This window comes from Cupressus sempervirens, chromosome 6 (assembly GCF_028749045.1).
Source record: "Cupressus sempervirens isolate cs-2001-9-10 chromosome 6, ASM2874904v1, whole genome shotgun sequence".
NCBI lineage: Eukaryota > Viridiplantae > Streptophyta > Pinopsida > Cupressales > Cupressaceae > Cupressus > Cupressus sempervirens.
The window spans coordinates 119435636-119458690 of record NC_143123.1 but is presented as its reverse complement, the minus strand read 5'-3'; the positions used below and the strand labels follow the sequence as shown (position 1 = coordinate 119458690).

Genomic DNA, 23055 nt, shown 5'->3' with positions numbered 1-23055 from the left:
GAAGCTCCTATTGCGAGTTAAACATCATTTGATAGGTCCACCAGGTCAAGGGATTTCCATGTGTGAGGGGCCCCCAGAGAGAGGTTAAAAAGGGTTGTTGGCTCCTCAAATAGTAGGCATGTTAAAAGAACAACAAGAGGCTAATAGTTTAGTGTCAAAGGCAAAAAAAGATAAGTCAAAGCAAAAACCACCAACACCACCCTCTCAAACAATCAGTAGACCACATCCCTTCCTACCTACCCCATCTATGGATGAAGATGAAATAGAAACATCCGCATCCCGCAAGAGAGGCCCATTAGATATGGCATTTGAAAATGACAAGAGAGCAATTGCTGACATAAAGATTGGGCGTTGCTTGATTACAAATGGGGTTTCATTCAATCTAGTGAGATCCCCTTATTGGAGAGAGATGGTGAAAGCAATAAATGATGCACCTCATGGTTACCGATCCCCTGGATATGAAAAGTTGAGAACCACCATATTGCATAAGGAGAGAAAAAATGTAGAAAACCTCCTCAAACCAATAAGAGATTCTTGGATCCAAACGGGATTGAGCATTGTCTCTGATGGATGGAAAGATTGCAAAAACCGTCCATTAATAAATGTGATTGTTGTTTGCCCCAAGGGAGCAATGTTTTTGAAGGCAGTTGATCGTGAAGGGCAAGTAAAGGATGCAAATTTTATTGCCCAACTTCTCATTGAATCCATAGAGTCCGTGGGAGTTGACAATGTTGTCCAAATAATAACGGACAATGCTAAAGTTTGTAAGGCTGCAGGTGCTTTGGTAGAATCACGATATGAACATATCTTTTGGACACCATGCACTGTCCACACCTTGAACTTAGTGATGAAAACAATGGTCAGCCAAATTGAACGGATGAAAAATGTGTATGAGGAGGGTGAGCAGGTCCAAATGTTTGTGACAAACCACCATATGTCACAAGCAATTTTCAGAACTTTCTCCCGCTTGGAATTATTGAAGGTAAATTTTAAACTTTAATTAGCTTCATTTATCATTTTAATTTTTGTGTCATACTTTACAAAATTTAATACATATTCTTAAATTTTTGTGTTATCAACTTATCCTATTAACTTACAATTTGAATTAACATGGTAATAGGTTGCTGAAACAAGGTTTGCTTCACACACAATTGTCCTTAGATGACTTGTGAGGGTGAAAGAGGCATTGGGTCAAATAGTTATTAGCAACAAATGGGGTGGATGGAAGCAAGCTGATACAAAAAAGGCCAAAACTGTACAGGATTTGATCGTGAGTGATGATTTTTGGAATAGGGTGGAATATGCATTAGAACTCACCAAGCCCATCATGTCTATGCTTCGGTATGCCGACACGGATGAGCCTTGTTTGGGGAACATATATGATACCATGGACTCCATGCTAGAAAGAATGAAATCAGTAAGTTTAAATTTTTATACAATACTTTATCCTTGTTTATTGAGAGATTTTGATTTTTTATTTTAATTAAGTTATTAGCACTACATCAAGATAACTTACATGTACATCATTTGACATCCCAGGTCATTCAGAGGCGAGAGCAGGATCCTGATACCTTGTACGCTAAGGTGGAGAAAATTGTTCTACATCATTGGAACAAGATGACTACACCTTTACACCTCCTGGCATATGCACTTTCTCCTAGATATTATAGCAGTGAGATACTTGCTATTCCTGGTAGAGTGGCACCATATGGAGATCCTGAAGTTATTGCTGGGTATAAGAGGGCACTTAATAGGCTCTTTAGTGATCCTAATGTGGCATCAAATGTTAGGAGAGAGTTTGTTGATTTTGTCTCAGGCAAAAATGCAAAACTTGATGCAATCAATGACCAAAGTAGATTGGATGCCATTGGATGGTGATACCTACATGGGGAAAGTTACATGTACCTCCAACCTCTTGCGATTAAGATCTTGTCACAAGTATGTTTTTAAGTTTTTTTCCTTTTCTTATGCCCACTTAGCTTGTCGAATTAACACTCTTAAATGTAGGAGTTGAGAATCCGACTCCGAAGACGCCCAAGATCACCTGCATGCGAAAACTTGTCAAAGAGAAGCCAAGGAGAGAAGAGCGAAGAGCAAAGGAAAAACCCTAAACGGACGTGAGAGACCACAAGTATGCAAACACAAGAGAAAATGTATTTACAATATGCAAGAAGTGATGATGTGATAATACAATGAGGGAGCCCGAATATAAAGAGCGTTAGGAATCTTCTAGAACAAGCTAGAAGATGCTAGGAGATAAGTGTGACAACTAAGCATATATCCACATAAAGTGGAAAGTCCTTGAACAATGTGAGAGGATAAGTATGACTTAGGAGAGAACAAACTCCCATATTGTCAACAACTTATAACTAACTCCTAGACTACAACTAATAAATAAAATGCATTTACCTAAGTAAGCTTAAGTAACTAGAATAAATAATTAGTAAATTAATTATTTACTCTAACACCCCCCCTTAAGTGCAACTTAGGGAAATGCCTTAAGCTCACAAAACAAAGGAAAAATGCAAAATGGGTCCCGACAACTAGGCCATTTTAGGTACTCAAGTACAATGCAACTAAATGCAACCTCTGTAAAACGGAGAAAGAGAGAAAACCCTATGGGAAAAACCCTCCTCCAAAAAGAGGTAAAAACAACATGCTGAAAAAAAACATGAAGTGAAGGAAGGAAGGCCTCAACCAATCCCCCCAAGGACAACTTCCGTAACCCCAAGCATTGACCATAGCTGAAGAAAGTGTGGCGATGCAAAAGGCTTAGTGAAGATGTCTGCAACCTGACCGGCAGTAGGAATGTACTCCAATGCAATAACACCATCCTGGATCAACTAACGGATGTAATGCATATGCAACTCAATGTGCTTGGTACGCTGATGTTCCACCGGGTTGCGAGAAATGTGGATGGCACTCTGATTATCGCACCACAAAACAGTAGGGCGATCAAGAGGAAATCCAAACTCAGTCATCAACTGATGAAGCCATAAAGCCTCCTGACTAGCAAGAACTACGGCCCTGTACTCAGCCTCTATAGATGAAAGTGCTCGAGCATGCTGCTTCTTGCACGACCATGTGATGGGACCGGAGCCAAGGCAAAACACAAAGCCAGAAGTAGACTTCCGATCATCAACATCACCGGCCCAATCTGAGTCAGTGTAGCCAACAATATGTGGAATCCCCGTAGTGTAGTGAATGCCATACATAAGTGTGCCCTGAATGTAGCGCAGAATACGCCTGGCAACTTGCCAATGACCCTCATGAGGGTCCTAAGAAAACCGAGAGACTAGGCCAACCGCAAAAGATAGATCAGGGCAGGTGTGTGTCAGGTACAAGAGGCTGCCAACCAATTGCCGATACAAAGTAGCATCCACTGTAGGTGAAGAGCAGGAGGTAGACAAAGTGACACCCAACTGAAATGTTGTAGGAGCAGCCTTACAATAAGCATGTGAAAGCGACGAAACATGTCAAGAGCATACTTCTGCTGATACACAAAAATGCCAGTAGGAGACTGATGAATCTGAAGACCAAGAAAGTAGTGCAGCAAACCAAGATCAGTCATCTCAAACTGGTCCATCAGTGCACGCTTAACATCCTGGAGCATGGATGACGAACTACCTGTAAGGATAAGATCATCAACATACAAAACAAGAATCAGAATCTCAACACCAAGACGCTGAATGTACACTATGGGATCGGAATAGCAGCAAGTGAAGTCTGTAGACAGTAGAAATGAGTCCATCTTCTCATACCAAGCCCTAGGGGCTTGTTTGAGACCATACAATGAACGTCAAAGCCTGCAAACCAAAGTGGGATCCTACACAGAACCTGGAGGCTGCTCCATATAAATCTCCTCTGTGATATCACCGTGCAGGAAGGTACTCTTCACATCCATCTGATAAACTGACCATCCCTGTGAAGCTACGAGGGATAAGACAAGGCGAATAGAATTCATCTTGGCGACAGGGGCAAATGTCTCGAAGTAATCAACACCCTTGACTTGCGAAAAACCCTTCGCAACAAGATGAGCCTTATACTTATCAATGGAACCATCAGCAGCGTACTTAGTGCGATAAATCCACTTACAACGCACTAGTTTTCTCCCCTTGGGAAGAGAACAAAGATCCCATGTGTGGTTCTTCATCAAAGAAGAATATTCCTCCTCCATTGCACTGTCCCATTCTAAATGTCCTGTGGCCTCCGCAAAAGTAGACTGGAACCTGCAGTGTGAGAACGGGTGCAACGGGATGTGGATGGGTCACCAGCTAGAGATCCTGCAGCATCAACAGTAGCTCGAGCCCATTTAGGCATCTGGGGAGGATCCTGTGGTGGAGGTATATCGGGATCACCATGATCATCATCCTCATCATCTGTGAAACAAAGTGGAGATGAAGAGGGAGTAGTGGGAGCTGGAGGAGGCACTGGAGGTGAGGAATGTACTGCAGGAGGGCTCTCATCAAACTGGACATCCTGTCGAAATAGGACCTCTCTGGAATCAGGATCAAATAACCTGTAAGCCTTTACATCCTCGCAGTAGCCAACAAAAATCAATGGTCGGCTCTTCGGTTCCATTGCTTTCCTCTAAGCATCAGGTACAAATGCATATGCTATACTCCCAAAAACTCTGAATGATGACACATCAGGCTTAACACAGGACCAATCCTCCTCAAGAGTCATATGTCGAAGTGCCTTGTGAGGCATCTGATTTTGAATGTAGTTGGCACAATTGACTGCCTCTACCCAAAAACATGAATCCATGGACCTAGACTGAATCGTACAATTTGCCATCTCCCGAAGGGTTCTGTTCTTTCTCTCAGCCACACCATTCTGCTGAGGAGTGTAAGGCACTGAAAGCTGATGCTGAAGACCATGCTCAGAACAAAAATCTCTGAAAGCCTGGTTCACATACTCCCCCCATTATCCGTGCGTATGCACCAAATAGAAAGTCCAGACTGCTTCTCTACAAATGCCTTAAAAACTCGAAATAAGTCTAAGGCATCAGACTTGTACTTAAGAAAGTACACCCATGTGCGTCTGGAGAAGTCATCAATGAATGTAAGCACATATCTAGCACTTGAAAAGGAAGGAGTAGGAAATGACATGAGGTCACTATGAATCAACTCCAAAGGTGCTAAAGCACGAGTGGCTCGTCCATGTGGAAAAGAATCCCTATGTTGCTTGCCAAGTGCACATCCCTGACAAACACCATCTGGACAGAAAATCTGGGGAAGCCCAAGAACAAGTGCCTGTGTGCTCATCTGCTGTAGATATCTCTAATTGACATGCCCAAAACGTTCATGCCAAAGTCTACTTACTGAATCTGCATGTGCAACTAAACATGAACCTGTGTCATCAAAAGACTCAAATCCATCAAATCTGTAGAGGCGTAATGCAGAGTCAACACTCCTAGTGGCCACAATCATCTTCGGATCATGCAAGTCCCGAATAACCACATCATGTGGTGAGAACTCGACTGTCTTCCCAAAGCCAGAGTGGCAAATCTGATAGATAGACAGAAGGTTCATTGAAATATCAAGAACACAAAGTACATCCTGTAGAGAACCCCCGGCCAAAGCAACAGTGCCAGAACCCAAAACTGAAAGTTGTGAAGAGTTCCCAACTGCAATCTATGTGGTGGCGCAAGGAGCAAGTGAAGTAAGCAACTTGGGAGTGTTTGTTAAGTGGTGAGAAGCCCCGGAATCAAGAATCCATAAAAGCACTAAAGTCATAGCTCGTGCAGAAAGAGCATGACCTTTCCCTGCAGATGGAGATGAAGACTAAGGAGCTGAAATGTGATGCTCCTTCATGGCTTCCTCTAAAGCCTCTAATCATTTCCAACACCTAGAAACTGAATGTCCATCTTTCCCGCGAAAGCTGCAGTTCTCACTCGATTTCTTCTTGGTCTTGGAGGTAGACTCACCCGACTTTAAAGAATCTTTACCCTTGGGAGGGTTTGCTGGAGGATTAGTTGGAGGATCAGATTTGGATGTGTCTTTCTTCGATTTGCCTTTCCTCTTTGATTTCCCCTTAGAATTTTGAGCAACCAATGCTTGGCTGGAAGAGCCAGAGCCATCCACCTGTTGGATCTTTGCCTGTTCCCTAGTCAACCTATCACAAAATGTATCAAATGTAGGCATCCTATGTCTGTCTCCAAGGGCATCCATGGTGGAATAGAAAGTAGAAGAAAAGACCTGATACTGCCCCTTCAGCTTTGAGAGTATCAAAAATATGCACTCATTATCCGTTTTGTTTTTCCCACATCCCTGTAAAACTGCATGTAGGGCTTTGAACTTCATCAGAAAGTCCTCGATGGTGGGAAAGTTGCTTGGTGACAAAGAAGTCAATTCTGCATCCAACTGAAGTGCTCGGAACTCATTCACCTGTCCAAACAAAGTTTGAAATTTCTGCCAATAAGCCCATGGAGTGGTTAAACCATCCAGGTGAAACAACAAACTGTCTGAAATGTTGAGTGCAATCAGTCCCATGGCTTCATCCATCTTGTTCCTGTGCTGTAGAACCTCATAAGGTCGCGTAAGATTTGGCTGATTCTCATCCAGACAAGACCAAAGACCTCTTGACATGAGAAGCCTAGTCATTTGTGCCTTCCAGGTGTGGTAGTTGTGTGGTGTGAGACGGGTTATAGATGAATCCGCCATTGAGAGAAAGAAGAAGACGGAAGTAGAAGGGTCTTAACTGAAGTAAATTACAGAAAAGAAAGAAACCCCCCCACAAATGTACAATAATATCTCTCAAATACCACAAAAACAACTAAGGAAAGCAAAAAACTAAAAAAGAACCTGGATTCGTTGATGTAGAATAGGAGGAAACACAAGCCTCTACTTTGACGCCAAAAATGGAAGCTCAAACGAACTCGGAATCTAACAAAACCAGCACCAATGTCTCTGTCTCTGAGTCAGCTTTTCGACACTTCTTTCGAATCGGAAAAAAACCTCCGTATGCTCAAGTTATAGCCAAAAAACCGACTGCTGCTCCAAAAATGCACCTTGCTGGAAAATTACAGACACTGGCTTAAAATTGACGCCCGTACGACCATCACGGGACCGTCGCCGAGAAAAAATTCGTCAACTGGGAAAGTGATGTCAGCGACCGAAAAGTGGCGTCAAGTCACCGAAAAATGACGTCAGCGATCGAGAGACTGACGTCAGCAAGTCTATGTAGGAGTCCACGTGGCGGCAGCCTATTGGTGCAGAGGACCGCCGGTGGCAGTGGCGCCCGGGGGGAAAACCCGACGGCGCTGCTGGCTGAAGTGGCCCTTCGATGGCGCTCGGGCAGCGCGTGGGTGGCGCGCTGGCTGCGCCCGGGCGGCGGTGACGGCTGGTTGCGCTACGGTGAGACCCGCCGACGTAGCGGCGGGTTGGCAAGCAAACAATGGCAGTGGGGTGGTCACCAAGTGGCGCTTCGGCGTTGCTACGGCGGCGATTTTTTTTTTCTTTTTCGTCCGTACAGTCCGTACGACAGCGACCTGGAGGCTCCAAAAAAATTTTCAAAAATGCCCTGTGTCCAAAATCGAAAAGCTTTATATGAATCCTGATTGCAAACGGCCTTCCGAATCCAATGGCAACGTCTGTTTGGGCTGAAAGTACTCCGAAAATTCGCTCTACCCCCAATTTGAAGAAAAATTGCACAAACAAACTAGGGTTTGTGACTCCAAATTACGGCTTCAAAAATCCTTCAACGAAGCAATAGCAGGAAGGCTCTGATACCATGTAGGAGTTGAGAATCCGACTCCGAAGACGCCCAAGATCACCTACATGCGAAAACCTGTCAAAGAGAAGCCAAGGACAGAAGAGCGAGGAGCAAGGGAAAAACCCTAAACGAACATGAAAGACCACGAGTATGCAAACACAAGAGAAAATGTATTTACAATATGCAAGAAGTGATGATGTGATAATACAATGAGGGAGTCCGAATATAAAAAGCTCTAGGAATCTTCTAGAACAAGCTAGAAGATGCTAGGAGATAAATGTGACAACTAAGCATACATCCACCTAAGGTGGAAAGTCCTCGAACAATGTGAGAGGATAAGTATGACTTAGGAGAGAACAAACTCCCGTATTGTCAACAACTTATAACTAACTCCTAGACTACAACTAATAAATAAAATGCATTTACCTAAGTAAGCTTAAGTAACTAGAATAAATAATTAGTAAATTAATTATTTACTCTAACATTAAATTCCTATTGTATTGTAAAATTACTTAGCTAATTTTTTAAAATTTGTTGGTTTTCTCTCTAGTTTGCGAGCTCTTCTGCTGCTGAGCGGAATTGGAGTACATACTCCTTTATCCACTCAGTGAAGCGTAACCGGTTGGGTTCGAAGAAAGAAAAGGACTTGGTATTTATTCACAACAGCTGGGGCCTCCTATCACGCAAGGATCCAGGATATAAGAAGGGACTAAAGAAGTTGTGGGATGTACTACCTGAGACTTCTGACTTGTATATGACTGTCCAAGATATATCTAGAATTGCCTTGCTAGATGTTGAGGAGGATGAGGAGGAGGATGTAGCTGCATCTAGGGCTAGTGGAACCGGTTTGGATTCCAATGATGAGGAAAATGTCAATGATATAGATGAGGATGAAGCCATTGATCTCTCATATTTTGATGATCCATTTGACCCTTGAAGGGCATTTGCATCTTTGATAAACTATGTTTAAACATTTGTCATTGACTCATTGAGTCATTTATGATTTATCACCATGTTTCTCAGTTTCAAACTTTATTAAGTTATAATTTATTATCTATCAATCTGATGAAGTAGTCTATGTTTTGAAATTCCATTTTGCATTTTAGTAATTCAATGTATGATTTTATTTACAACATTAGCATAGATTAATGAGTGAGTATTTAATGTTTATCTTTGACATTTGGCATTGATCAATAATCAAGTAACATTGATATATTCATACTATGGAATCACTTAGTTTTACTTTTACAACTATGTGAGTTTTTATTATTTTTTGCATATATAAATATATATACTCATGAACCCAAATGGGGAAAAAAAAAATTTGCCCGAACCCACGAACCCGAACCCCAAACCCGAATCCATCCCCAAACCCGAATCAGCAACTTAGATCGATAGAGGAGGCACAAGTTCAAATTTGGGAGAAGGGCGTATGTACACCTGTAACAATGTATGATGTAAAAATACTTGGAAAACTCAGCAAGGGGATCATAGACACCAAGGTATTTGGCTTAGGGATTCACTATGCTCACTGCCTCCCCCTCAACGGCTTTATGTTTGGTCTATGCTCTCCAGAGGAATGGAGGAGGAGCTCTTATCTGATAGCAAGATATCATAAATACCCTCCCCAACCTAAAGGTTTATCATCCTAAAACCCTTTCGATCAATTGACACTCAAAAAAAGAGTGTACTAATATTAACCGAACAATCAACTGGCACTAGCTCATCCCCCTCTGTTTGCCACACCTGCTCCCACCCTCGACATAGTAAACTAACGTTCATCACTTGAAGGCATATTGGTGGGTGCCTTCATTAAGAAACTGCCCAAAGGCACTTAGCCATGACCTTAAAAACTACCCTTGCCTATAAGCTTAATTCATAAATGAAATATTACCCTAATTTTTGAAAACGTAGAGAGTCATTTTCATTCCAGCTAAATATGACATTGAGTAACAAATAGAGGCATGCAGGCAGGCATATTAGGGAGAAGAGAACACGTTACTGTTTAACAAAGGAATTGACAGCTTCAGCTCGGTCCTCTTTCGACATAAGCCTCCTCTTTCTCTGCTTTCCACTGCTAAATAATCTTGTTTTTGCTGTACATTTTTCATCTACACAGAAGGATACCAAGTCCAGTCATTTAATTAGTAAAATATATACTACCCTTCGCACGTATCTTGATGTTAAAGAGAGAGAAGCTTACGGTGAAGCAGGCGCCCAATGTTTAAACGTGAACACCGACTCGCCATTCTAGCACAAGATGCAGCAAGAGGTGTGCATGAAAGCAAATGCAATGCTGTACCGAAGCTTTAATGGGCATTGGCCAAATAGAACTGAGGCTTCCGCAATTCACGTTTTTCAAATTGTTGTTACAAATAATCAAAGTTTGGATTGGAAAATTAAAAACCAAAATAATCGTTATGAAAGTGCTGAAAGACATATAACTTGGATAAATAATTTCAATTAATCTGATTATTTATTTTTACATATTTTAGGTGATTGAATTCTATATATAAACACTTAGCAAAAAAATCTCTCCACAATTTCTATACACACACATACACGTACACAATTTAATTTAGTAGTAGTGATGTAACATGGAACACATCAAATGAATTAATATAATTGTATTCAATTAACAATTATTGTTAAGATTAGGATTAAGATTTTAAGTTAAGATTAACAGTATGTTTAGGTTAGAGTGTACTTTATAGTTAGTGTTATAGTTAGGGTATACTTAGTAATATAGTAAGGACTAGGATTAGGACTTAGGCTGATGCTACATGGAAGACATCAAATGAAGTAGTAATAATAATATCCAATCAAGATTATTGTTACGGCTAAAGTTTTGATTAGATTGAGGTTTAAAGTTAAAGTTAAGGTTATGTTTAAGATTGGGCTTTATTTTCTAGTTACTATTATGGTTAGAGTGTGATTGGTAATATAGTTAGGACTATGATTAGGACAAGGAGTTAGGATAAAGGTTTAGAATTTAAGGTTATAATTATGGTTAGGGATAGGGTTTACATCAGAATTAGCATTATGATCAAGGAAAGGGTTTCGGATTGGAATTATTATCATGGTTCAGTTTTCGATCATGCATTTTATGGCTAGGTTTATTGCAAATCATGGTTAGGGATAAGGTTTAGGATTGAAATGATTGTCATGGTCAGGTTTTAGATCATGCTTAGTATTATGGTAAGAGTTTGTTTTTTATTAGTGTTGTGGTTCATATATTGATTGGCATTATGATTAGGGTTATATTCAAAATGACATGTTGGAGTGAGTTAGGATTAGAGATATAATCAAGGTTTGAGTTATCTCTATCAAAGAATGTTATCCTAAATGTAATCCCTAACCTAGGTATCTTGATAAGGATATATGTCTACTCATCTTGAACACTTAAAAAATAAGTTGTTCTTATATTTTTAGTTAATAGAAACTTTTCATATGTAAAATAATTCAATAGATTATAAAAACCTTAGCATATATATTACAATAATTTTCTTAGTAGTTATGAGGCATTAAGAAAAGGTAATTTGTACTTAGCCTAGCTAATACTTACACATGTTTTATTCTTATTTTATTTTGCATCAGTAAGACATGGGAAAAATTTCAAATAGATTACAAGAGTAATGCAACAATTTTACATGTATTTTAAGAATATAGAGGAGTACCTCTAGAAGAACAAAAGAATCTAAACATAATGAAAATTCCTTTTATAACAAACTAAAATAATTTGAATTTCCTTTAAGAAAAATACTCTTCAAATAATTTTATAAATAACTTAATTGTAAAAGGAATGGAAGAGAGGTGTAGAGGAGTGGGGTTTCAAAGAGATTGGAGTTTTGATGAATAAAAAGCAAGCCTTGTATAGGACAATTAGAACTGGAGAAGACTTGTGGCATTGAATCCTCCCCATATAGTTCAAGAGGATTGACAAAGGAAAATTAGTAGACATAAATGGGGGGAACCTTTGGTTAAGGAGTCAAGGAGGTTTTGCAAGAATCTTCAAGGATAACTATGGGCTTCAAAAGTTTGAAGTAGAAGGAATGGAGACCAAAAAATAAGCCCAAAAATCCTAGGTAATGAAAAATAAATCAAAGATGATTAAAACTAGATTGGCAATTAGCTGATTAGAGGTCGAATGACAAAGAGACACAATTTCAATGTATAAAGAGAGGATCTTCCCATGTAATAGGAAGGAGGTTGGCTAGCATATGTTAGGTTTTGTAAATAGCGTGATGAGAATTCATGTAACTGTTTCTCTTTAAGAACTCTTCTAAGTGGGTTCCTTCTTGTGGTAATTGATAATATTAGGGAAAAAGAGTGGATTATGTATAATGGATCATTTATGACAAGAAGTAGAGGGTTTTACATTAAGGATTGGATACCAAATTTTAACACCAAGAAAGATGTAACAGAGGAAATCCTAATTTGACTTAGGCTATACAACTTTCCTCACAAATATTACAATGGAGAAGCACTAAAAATCTTAGGCAAAGAGTTGTGGAGATTTTTTTAAGATAAATGAAGTTATTCAAAAGAAGGATTTTAGTATGCACGCTAAAAAATTTGTTTCCTAGAAGCTTTACCCTTTGTTACCCCATGCTTTGGAAAAAAGGACCAGTAAAGAGATTTGGTGGTAATAGATAGGGGTGGAAGAGATTATTAAGAAACGCAAAGAATGTCATAATTGAAGTCATCAATTAAAGGAGTGTATAATATACAGTAAAGTTTGGAGGTTAGAATAAGATCGATTGGAGTCAAAGTAGAAATGATATTTGAAAAATAATCAAAGAAAGTATTAGAGGGAGTGAAAGATGGTGGAGAGGAAGCTCCTAAAGGCATGGAGAACTTTCTTAGCAAACAAAGAAAGATTCCAATAGATTGTTGGTCCACACAATGTTAATTATATTGAGAGGGTAGCATGAATCAGTATAAAATTGGTAAATTCAAAATTTCACCTTTCACTTGTCTATTGACATTCTTGTAGGTGACCTAAGTAGTTACCAAATGAGTAACATAACATTCAAGATAGAAAGATAATAACACATGACACCAATTTATCTCATGGAAACTTGATTTGGCTGAGAACCAGAGCATGAGATGATGCTCACAAATATTGCACCCTTCTAAAGTGTGCTTGATCAAGAGCTTATCCTTGTTAGAATATTACATAGACAATGTTAAGTGTCACTTGGTTAAGGGATTTAATAGAGACCTGTTAGAGTCTTTACCTAATTAAAGATGACCTAATTAAAGGTGACTTAAAGGTGACCTAATTAAATGACTTAAAATAGAAATGAATGTGTCACCCGATTAAGGGATTTTTAGTACAAAATCTTGTTAGACTCCACCCTCAATGGGATTTTTTGTTGTATTTATAAGGGAATAATAGAATGGTTGATATGTGATGGATAGCTACTTAACTTAGCTTGATTCAAATCAGTTTTATGTTGATGGATCAATTTGCAACTTGCTTGAGCCCTCCTCGACTCTATAACTCGGACTTTCTCAGTTCTATTCTCAATTGTACTCCATGTCAACACTCTCTCTTACTATGTATTTGGCTCCCTAGATTCACTCAATACAATTGTATTCCACTCTTTATGCCTTCACATACCTCCTCTCCTTTTCTCTTATGATTGTAATCATCATAGCTCTTTTTTGTAATCCAGCTTCTCAAATGTTGTCATGAGTGTCTACAATAATATTTAAACTACGCACACATTATTTAAATATCTTATTGAAATAGTTAATTAATAAATACAATGATATGTACATGGTAATATTACTATTAAATATTAAATAACAATTTACTAAATTAGTTATATTATTTCAAGATATAATATAAATCATGTTACATTATAAATTAATAAATTATTATGAGATATATAATCTTTATTAAATAATATTAAATCTTATTATATAATAAAATATTACATTAATAAGAATATAATGAATAAATATTATAGCTCACTATACATATAGTGACAATACTTAATTGATAGAATATGAACTATTAATTATGTTATATAAGTAAAATAACAATAATATCATGTATTAAAACATAGTACATTATTAATAGTCCCAAAAAGTGTGACTATTGAGATTAACTTATATATATATAAATGTTGGAACTCTAAGGAGGATATAGACATTATGGATGGAAAATAAATTTGAAATAGGATAGAGAAAATAAGATATTTGTTCTTTAGGGCAATGATCAGGATGGTATCATCACAAATTTACAATCCAACTTATTCATTAAAAAATGAACAACTATATACAATCTTTGTTCAATCACCTTCAAATCCTAATTTGAGAATTTAAATTTTGAATTCTCCTACCTATGTTGAGTGTGTTTGTAATGTCTTGTTTTGGACATTTTACTGATTTTCCTTCCTATTTGTATTAGCCTGATAATATTCAATATGATCATCCTCTCAATGTTTTGATTTTGTATATATATGCATGTTTCATACAATCATGTCCTTTCATTGATGATAATTATATTAAGAATTGTAATTATATTAATTATTATATATATTTATATTAATAATATACCATATATTAAGTATATTTATTATTTATATAAGTTTAATAACATATATTATATATATAGTGATATCGTTATTAATCATGTTAGTGTTATAAATATTATTAATCTTATATATCATAGTGTTGATATATATATATTATTTATATTCAATACTATATTATTTTAAATGTTATAAAGTATATTAATAATTATATTATTAATATATCAAGTATATATTATTATATTATATAGCACTTGTATATTAAAATATATCTTAATCACAATATGATTATTTATTATTATCATATATGATATATGATATTGTAATATAATGTTATTTAATGAAATATTATTATTTTAATAATATTATTAATATTACTTTATATATAGTACTTGTTTATTATATGCCAGAGTGGGGACATCACAGTGTTCTCCTATCTTTATCATGCATCATTCTTGTAGGTTGTATGCGACCCTTCTTGTCTACTTGCTCGATAGAACTCAAATTTGAATTAACTTATAGATCTTCTAATTGGAACTTGATGTTACAACTCCTTCACCATTCTCCAAGATATTAAGTGAAATTTTCCTACCTTGTTATGTGGTCAATCATGTATTTCTTGTCTTTATTTCTAACCTTGGTGGCTTCTCTTCATCTTGTCTGTATGACAACTAGTCACTGCTTCATGTATACCTACCTCAACTGCTTGCTTAATGTCAACTTGTACTTAGCCTAATTTTTCTAAGCACAATTTTAAAGACTACTTATATTCACATGTCTTATCTCCACCATCCTTTGGTCCCATCTGTTAACTTCATTGTTCACTTCCTTATAGTGATTGTACTTCATTTTAGCCTTGACATCAATGACAACCAGAATATAACTGGTCTTACCAGTAAGCTCTGTGGGTCTCAATATCTTCCCTTATGATAGTTATGCCAACAATCCCCCCTTTGGCATTTATGGAAACTTCAGTACCATATATAATGATACATGCCTTAACATACTCTTCATAAAAAAATGAAGGTGTTTCATTGACTACAACATTGTTAGAAAATAATATCATGAAAATATTGTGTTCTTCTTTATCTTCAACATATCTCCCTAAGATAATTGAGTCCTTTGGATGTTTTATCCCTTATTTAGATTATCTCTTTGTTTCTTTGTCACTTCTCTCATTTTCTCTTTGTCACTCTTTTCTTCACACTTTCTCTACATAAGTGCACAATTTACTTCTTCCTTTATTTTTTCTACTTGTTGTTCCTCTATATTTCTCTTTTCACTGCTCCTCTTTACTTTTATCATGGTTCTCTTCATTCTTATCCCCATACTAATCATGGTTCTTTCTATACTTCTCCCCCTTTGACATCAATGTTGAAGGTTCCTATCACCTTTATTTATGTGACTACTTCCTCAATTGAATAGTTCCTCTTGGTCATCAACTCAATATAGGTTTAATATTGGAAGGTTATGAATTGATGTCTGGCCTTACTATCTACTTCAAGTATGATAGCGGTATGACCCCTAACTTTCCTCTAAGATTCTCAAAAGTATCCTTTGGAAGAGCTTTTGTAAATATATATTCTATTTGGTCTTTTTTTGAATGTATTCCAACGTGACCACTTTATCTTGCACTTGCTCTCTTAGAAAGTGATACTTAATTGAGATGTGCTTTGTCTTTGAGTGCATGACTAGATTCTTTGATATGTTGACTACATTTTTGTTATCACAGTTATGACCACTATTTTTTCTACCCTTTCATAAATTCCTTTTAGCAAATATTTGATCCAAACATTCTAAATCTAGTTTACTAGTACAACTATGTAATCAACCTTTGTTGTTCATTGAGAGATATAATTTTTCTTCTTACTGGCTCATACAATCAATCTTCCTCCAAGAAATAATGCATCTCCTATTGTGCACTTTCTATCATTTATATTTCTCACCCAATAAGAATTTGTGAAGATGCTAAGTTCAAAGTTTCTCTTGTGAGGATACCACAAACCATATTCTTCCATACCATTTACATATCAAAAGATCCCCTTTACAACAAATAAGTGTGACTCTTTAGGATTGGTCAGGAATCTAACCACTATCCCTACTTCTTGTGAAATATCTAGTATGATGTGCATAACATACTACAATTTACTGATCATGGATTGGTAAAGTGTTTCATTCACTTCTGGGCTATTGTCTTCTTTTGATAATTTCTAACCTATCACCATTGGGGTGCCTACCAATTTGGAATCCTCTAGTCTAAAGGTGATGCAAGAGCAGCTTGGGTCTTGAAGCAATCTTGCATCAACCAAAAACATTTCTCTACTTGTAAAGTAGCATTGATGTTGGAACTGTATTTTTATGTATTTTGTGTGTTTGTTGTGGGTGTTGTAACTAATTTTGTATAATGATTCAGAGGCTACAAATTTTAGGGATTAAAGAGGGCCTAGAGTACTATATATAATTAATATCACAAGTCCTAATTCATCATGGTTTGGGAGGTATGGCCATTTTTCTAATGCATCAATTTTCTGCCAGTTTTTGTGATGGGTTTATGTGTGTCACTTTTGGGATGGATGTGCACTTATCCTTAATGAATCATCCTTTGTGCACTTAAGGGCTTGTATTGGACCTAAAGTACTACATTTAGTTCAATGCACAAGTTCTAACTCAATCGGAGCTAGGAGATATCATTATTTTCCTTGGACATTGATTTTTTGGGCAGTTTTCGTAGAAACATGTGGAGTTTTCATCTTGCACAATTTTGTATGAGGAAATGAGATATTTTTAAGATAGGGCCACATTCTTTAATAATGTATAGACCTACATCTGACTTGGTATTAAGTTTCGTTCATATTTGTTATGGTTTTGGTTTACTCTTCCAAGGTGGACCTATAATGTAATTAAATGCCTAAATAGCCAACTTGTGGCTTAGTTGCCTATATAAGGAGGTTGGATTGATGTAGGAAATCATTATTAGGATTATGATATTGTAGATGATAATATGTAGAAGATAGATCATGAGAAGATCCTAGAGAAGAAGTTAAGATGCGAGCTTGGACTTGAATTCATTGTTTATGGTCGTAACCCAGAAGGCCTCACAGTCGGGCATGTTTGGATTCATTTTTTGATTATATCAATATGGTTGCATATAATTTGGTCTCTGTTTCTTTGTTGTTTATTTAATTTGTATGTTGCTTCCTTGCATAACTCTAAGAAGGGGATGTTTGTGGATTTAAGTTGGACTTATTCCTCTTGAATTTTCCCATCCCTATGTTAGGTGGTATTAGAGTAGAGTTATTTCTTATGGATTAGATCGTGGAGAACCTTATTAGATTGGTTGTAGGGTGGTAGATCTGGAATCTAACCTATAACTTGCAGAAGTTTATAGTCTTGCAAGAACTATTGTCAAGATGGTTTGTGGTAGAGGAAATGTTGATAATGTTATAATGGACATGTTGAGACATATTGCAACCAGACTTGAAGCTTTAGAGACAACGTGGTACATCTTGAAGATGTTAGTGATGAAGTAGAGGCAACATCTAATCCTGAACCTATCCCTAAAGTTGAACAAGATGAGGGAATACTTTTGAGAGTTTTGTCTAAAGCTAATGCCAAACCTATTGTTGAAGTTTCTCACTATGTCTAAAGACTTGAGACTAATGCACTGTTGGATCAGATCATTTAGATGGAAAAGTATCTTGAGTATGAAGGTACTCCTAATAATAAGAAGGTTAAGATTGTAGTCATAAAGTTGAAAGGTCATGCATCTCTTTGGTGGGATCATTTGCAAACTAACAGATAAAAGAGAGGAAAAGAAAAGATCAAAACATGGATGAAGATGCTTGGAAAGATGAAGAAGAAGTTTCTCCTAGTAGACTACCAAGTTAGTTTGTTGAGAAAAATGCAAAATTTGAGACAAAAGGACATGAGTGTGAAGGAATATACTGGAGAATTCTACAAGTTGGATATAAGATCTGGACATGTTGATGATGAAGTTGAGAAAGTGACTAGATACCTAAATGGTCTAAGAGTATCAATTAAAGATGAGATCAACTATGTTAAGATGGATAGCTTAGAAGAGGCATATCAATTTTCTTTGAAAGTTGAAGAAAGATTGTCAAAGAGACATGATAAAAGGCACAGAGGAAGAGGTCGTAGATTTCAAAGAAGTAGAGGTAGAACCTATGGGGAAAGTAGAAAATCTGACAACATAATGCAAGATAAAGGATGGAAAGATGAACTTGCTAAAAGAGGCAATTACTCTAGAGGTAGAGATATTTGTTATTCTAGGAATAATAATAGTGGAAAAAGAGAAGAGAGATCTTGGTTTAAAGTTACTTGTTACAAATCTAGTGAAGAAGGACATAGGACCTTTGAATGCTTGTTACAAATCTAGTGAAGAAGGACATAGGACCTTTGAATGCACTAACTCTAGATTTTTTTTTGGAGGTAATAGCATAAATACTTTAGCTTGTGAAGAAGTTTCTGAAATACCTAAGGAATTTGAAAAATGGCAAGAACCTGATGTTAAGAAGGATTTTGCAGAATGAAAAAGTTGACGAGGAACCTATTTTGAGAAGAAGTTTGTTCAAAACTAGATGTAAGATCATTAGAAAATGTTGCAAAGTAATCATTAATAGTGGAAGTTCAGATAATTTGGCATCCAAAGAGTTGGTTAACAAATTTTACTTGTAGAGATTGAGTCATCCTAAGCCTTACCATGTTGCTTGGATCTAGAAGGAGCATAACTTACTTGTAAGTGAACAATGCCTTGTCAAATTTAAAATTGGAAATTATCATGATGAAGTCTTGTGTGATATTATACCTATGGATTATTGTCATATTCTTTTGGGTAGACCTTGACAGTATGATAGAAAAGATTTGCATGATGGTAGATTATTTCAATATACTATTTGGGTGGAAGGAAAGAAATAAATATTGTTGCCTTTGGTGGAAAAGTTTGATGAAAGTCACTATACTATAGTCAGAGTATGTTTGGTAGATGGTAAAAAGTTTGCGAAGGAAATGGAAGAACAAAATGTTTGCAATGCTTTGATTTCTAGAAAGATTGAGAAACAAGATGAATTGGAACATGCAACTGAGATTGAACCTTTGTTGACTGAATTTCATGACATCATTTCTAATAATGTACCTAATGGTTTGCCTCCTATGAGAAGTATAAGTCATTGTATAGATTTGATACCCAAAGCTATTTTTACTAATAAAGTACCATAGAGATTGACAACTAGTGAAAAGATTGAGCTAAATAGACAAGTGCAAGAATTACTAGAGAGGGGTTTGATCAGAGAAAGTTTGAGTCCTTGTGTAGTACCTACTATGTTAGCACCTAAAAAGAATGGAGAATGCAGAATGTGCATTGATTCTAGAGCTATAAACAAGATAGTAGTGAAGTACAAATTTTCATTGCCTAGAATGGATGACATAATGGATAGTTTGAGTAGAGCAAAGTATTTTACAAAGATTGATTTGAAAAGTGGTTATCATCATATTAGAATCAGAGGAGATGAATGGAAAACTGATTTTTAGACTAATGAAGGATTGTATGAATGGTTGGTTATGCCCTTTGATTTGACTAATGCACCTAATGCTTTCATGAGATTGATGAATGAAGCTATGAAGAAATGGAGACATTATTTGATGCCTAAAGATTTTGTGTCGTATACTGACCATAAAGTTTTGCAGTATTTGGGAAGTTAGCATAAGTTGAATCAAAGACATATGAAGTGGGTTGAGTTTTTGTAGAGTTTTTCCTTTTCATTAAAGCATAAAAGTCGATAGTTGAATAAAGTTGTTGATGCCTTGAGTCGAAGAAGAAATTTGCTAATTCAGATGAGAGTTGAGGTACTTTTTGATGATTTGAAGAATTTATATGAGACTGATCTTGATTTTGCAAAACCTTGGAAAGCTTGTAAAGAACAAACAATAAGCAATAAATGGGCTGATTATTTCGTTCAAGAAGACATGTAGTTTAAAGGAATTCATCTATGTATACCTATAGGATCTATGAGAGAAAACATAATGAAGGAGAAACATAGTGGTGGACTTGCTAGACATTTTGGGATTGATAAGATAGTGAAACTGATTTTAGAGAGATACTTTTGCCCACAAATTTATAAGGATGTGTAGAGAATGGTAAGAAGTCATAGAATTTGTCAGACAACAAAAGGAACTAGTTAGAATTCGGGATTATATTCACCTTTACCTATACTTGATAAGCCTTGGGAAGATATCAATATGGACTTTGTTCTTGGGTTAACTATAACTCATAGGGGTAATGATTCTATCTTTGTTGTGGTTGATAGATTTTCAAAGATGGTTCATTTCATACCTTGTAAGAAAACATCTGATGCATTACATGTAGTTTAATTATTCTTCAAGGAAGTGGTATGATTGCATGGCTTGCCTAAATCTATTGTTTCAGAGAAAGATACTAAATTTACTAGTTATTTTTGGAAAACACTTTAGAAGAAGTTGAATATAGAGTTGAAGTTTAGTTCTACATTTCACCCTTAGATAGATGGACAAGCTAAAGTTTTGAATAGAAGTTTGGGTAACTTATTGAGATGTTTGGTTGGGAATAAGCCTTCTAATTGGAATTTGGTTTTGGCACAAGTAGAGTTTGCATATAATAATTTTGTGAATAGAAGTACTAAGAAAACACCATTTCAGATTGTTACTAGATTTCATGCTAAGGGAATTATAGAATTGAGAGACTTGAGCATGGAATAAAATAGGAGTGTTGAGGCTTAAGAATTTGTTGATTTCATGAAGAAACTACATCAAGAAGTCAAAGATAACTTGAATAATAGTAATTTTCTATATAAGGAATGAGTGGATCAAACAAGAAGACATAAATATTTTGAAGTTGGTGAGGAAGAAATGGATTACTTGAAGAAGAACATATTTCTAGTTGGAACCTACAACAAGTTGAAAATGAAGAAGTTTGGGCCTTGTAAAATTCAGAAGAAGTTTGAAAGTGTTAATGCTTTTGAGATTGAACTACCAAAGGATATGGATATTTCACCTATATTAAACATTGTAGACATGTATGAGTACCATGAATCAAATCATGAGATAGTTGATAAACTAGATTATCTTAAGAAGCAAGCTGATGGCATTGAAAGAGTTTTGGATACTAGGATAAGCAGAAGCACTAGAGGAAAAGATTAATTGGAATATCTATTTTAGTGGAACGACAAGCCAATTGAAGATAGTTCTTGGATTACATAAGTTGAGTTGGATCTTTATGATTCAGGTCAGAATATGAGTAGTGCCTAATGTGGACATTAGTTCTTTATTAACCCCATGTGTCTAATGTAGTAGCATCTTGGGTCTTGGCACAATCTTGCGTCAACCAAAACATTTCTCTACTCGTAAAGTAGCATTGCTACTGGAACTGTATTTTTATGTATTTAGTGTACCTGTTGTAGGCACTATAACTAATTTTTCATAATGATTTAGAGGCTAAATTTTTTATGAATTGAAGATGGCCTAGAGTAATATCAATGGTTAATATTACAAGTCATAATTCATCATGGTTTGGGAGATATGGTCATTTTTCTAACACATCAATTTTCTACTAGTTTTCATGATGGGTTTCTATGTGTCAATTTTGGGATGGATGCACACTTAAAATTAATTAATTATCCTTTGCACACATAAATATTTTTAGTGGACCTAAACTACTATCTTTATTTCAAATTTCAAGTTATAACTCAATCAGAGCTAGGAGATATCATTGTTTTCTTCGGACATCGATTTTTAAGCATTTTTTGCAGAAATGTGTGGAGTTTTCATCTTGCGCAATTTCATATGAGGAAATGAGATCTTTTTAAAGATAGGGCCACATTATTGGATCATGTGTGGACCTAAATATGACTTGGTATTAATTTTCATTCATATTTGTGATAGTTTTGGTTTACTCTTCCAAGGTGGACCTATAATGTAATTAAATGCCTGACTAGCCAACTTGTGGCTTAGCTAGCTATATATGGAGCTTAGATTAATGTAATAAATCATTATTAGGATTATGAGATTGTAGAGAATATTATGTAGAGGATAGATCATGAGAAGATCCTAGAGAAGAAAGCAAGATGCAAGCTTGGACTTGAATTCATTGTATATGGTCGTAACCTGGAAGGCTTCACAACTCAACATGTTTGGATTCTTTTTTTGATTATATCGATTTAGTTGTGAAAAATACGGTCTTTGTTTCTCTGATGTTCATTTAATTTGTATGTTGCTTCCATGTGTAACTCTAAGCAGAGGATGTTCATGGGTTTAAGTTGGACTTACTCCTCTTGAATCTATCTGTCCCTACATCAAAAGTTATTCAGTCTTCCTCACATACTTTATTCAGATTCTAAAAATTCCACCCTTTAATTGAGATGCTTGTTTCCAATAAAGAAATCCATTTCTCCAATCATTGACATCTCAAATTCTTTCTTCATCTCTTTAGAAAATTTATTTCTCATTTGATGATGTCCTCCAAAGATGATATCATTCCCAAATATTAATGCAATCATCAATTATGCTCCTATCTTCTCCTTTAAATAGATCTTTTCATTGTCATTTGTCCTTACAAACCCAATCTTAATTAAATATTAGTGAAGTCTCTCATACCATGTTTGGGGTGCCTATTTCAGTCTATACAAGGCTTTCCTCAACTTGCACACTTTATGCTTTCCATCTCTTGATAAAAATCCTTCATGTTATTTTATGCACACTTCTTCTTCAATGACTTCATTTTGAAATATGGACTTTACATCCATTA

At 36.1% G+C, this 23055-nt stretch overlaps 1 protein-coding gene across 2 annotated transcripts in view; it reads right to left on the bottom strand.

Moving 5' to 3' along the window:
• Positions 1 to 10102, bottom strand: part of LOC149551513 (uncharacterized) — a 31673-nt gene extending 21571 nt beyond the window's left edge. The window contains exons 1-2 of one of the 2 annotated variants that reach the window (XR_016352767.1): positions 9920 to 10102; positions 9719 to 9827 (exon numbers count right to left, since the gene is read on the bottom strand). Coding sequence is in view for 1 of the 2 variants with exons in the window: in XM_089787017.1 (XP_089643143.1) it covers positions 9719 to 9827; positions 9920 to 9965 (155 nt within the window). In the remaining variant the exon portion in view is untranslated. The remainder of the gene's footprint in view (positions 1 to 9718; positions 9828 to 9919) is intronic. The other variant, XM_089787017.1, reaches the window with a different exon arrangement.
• Positions 10103 to 23055: the final 12953 nt, after the last annotated feature.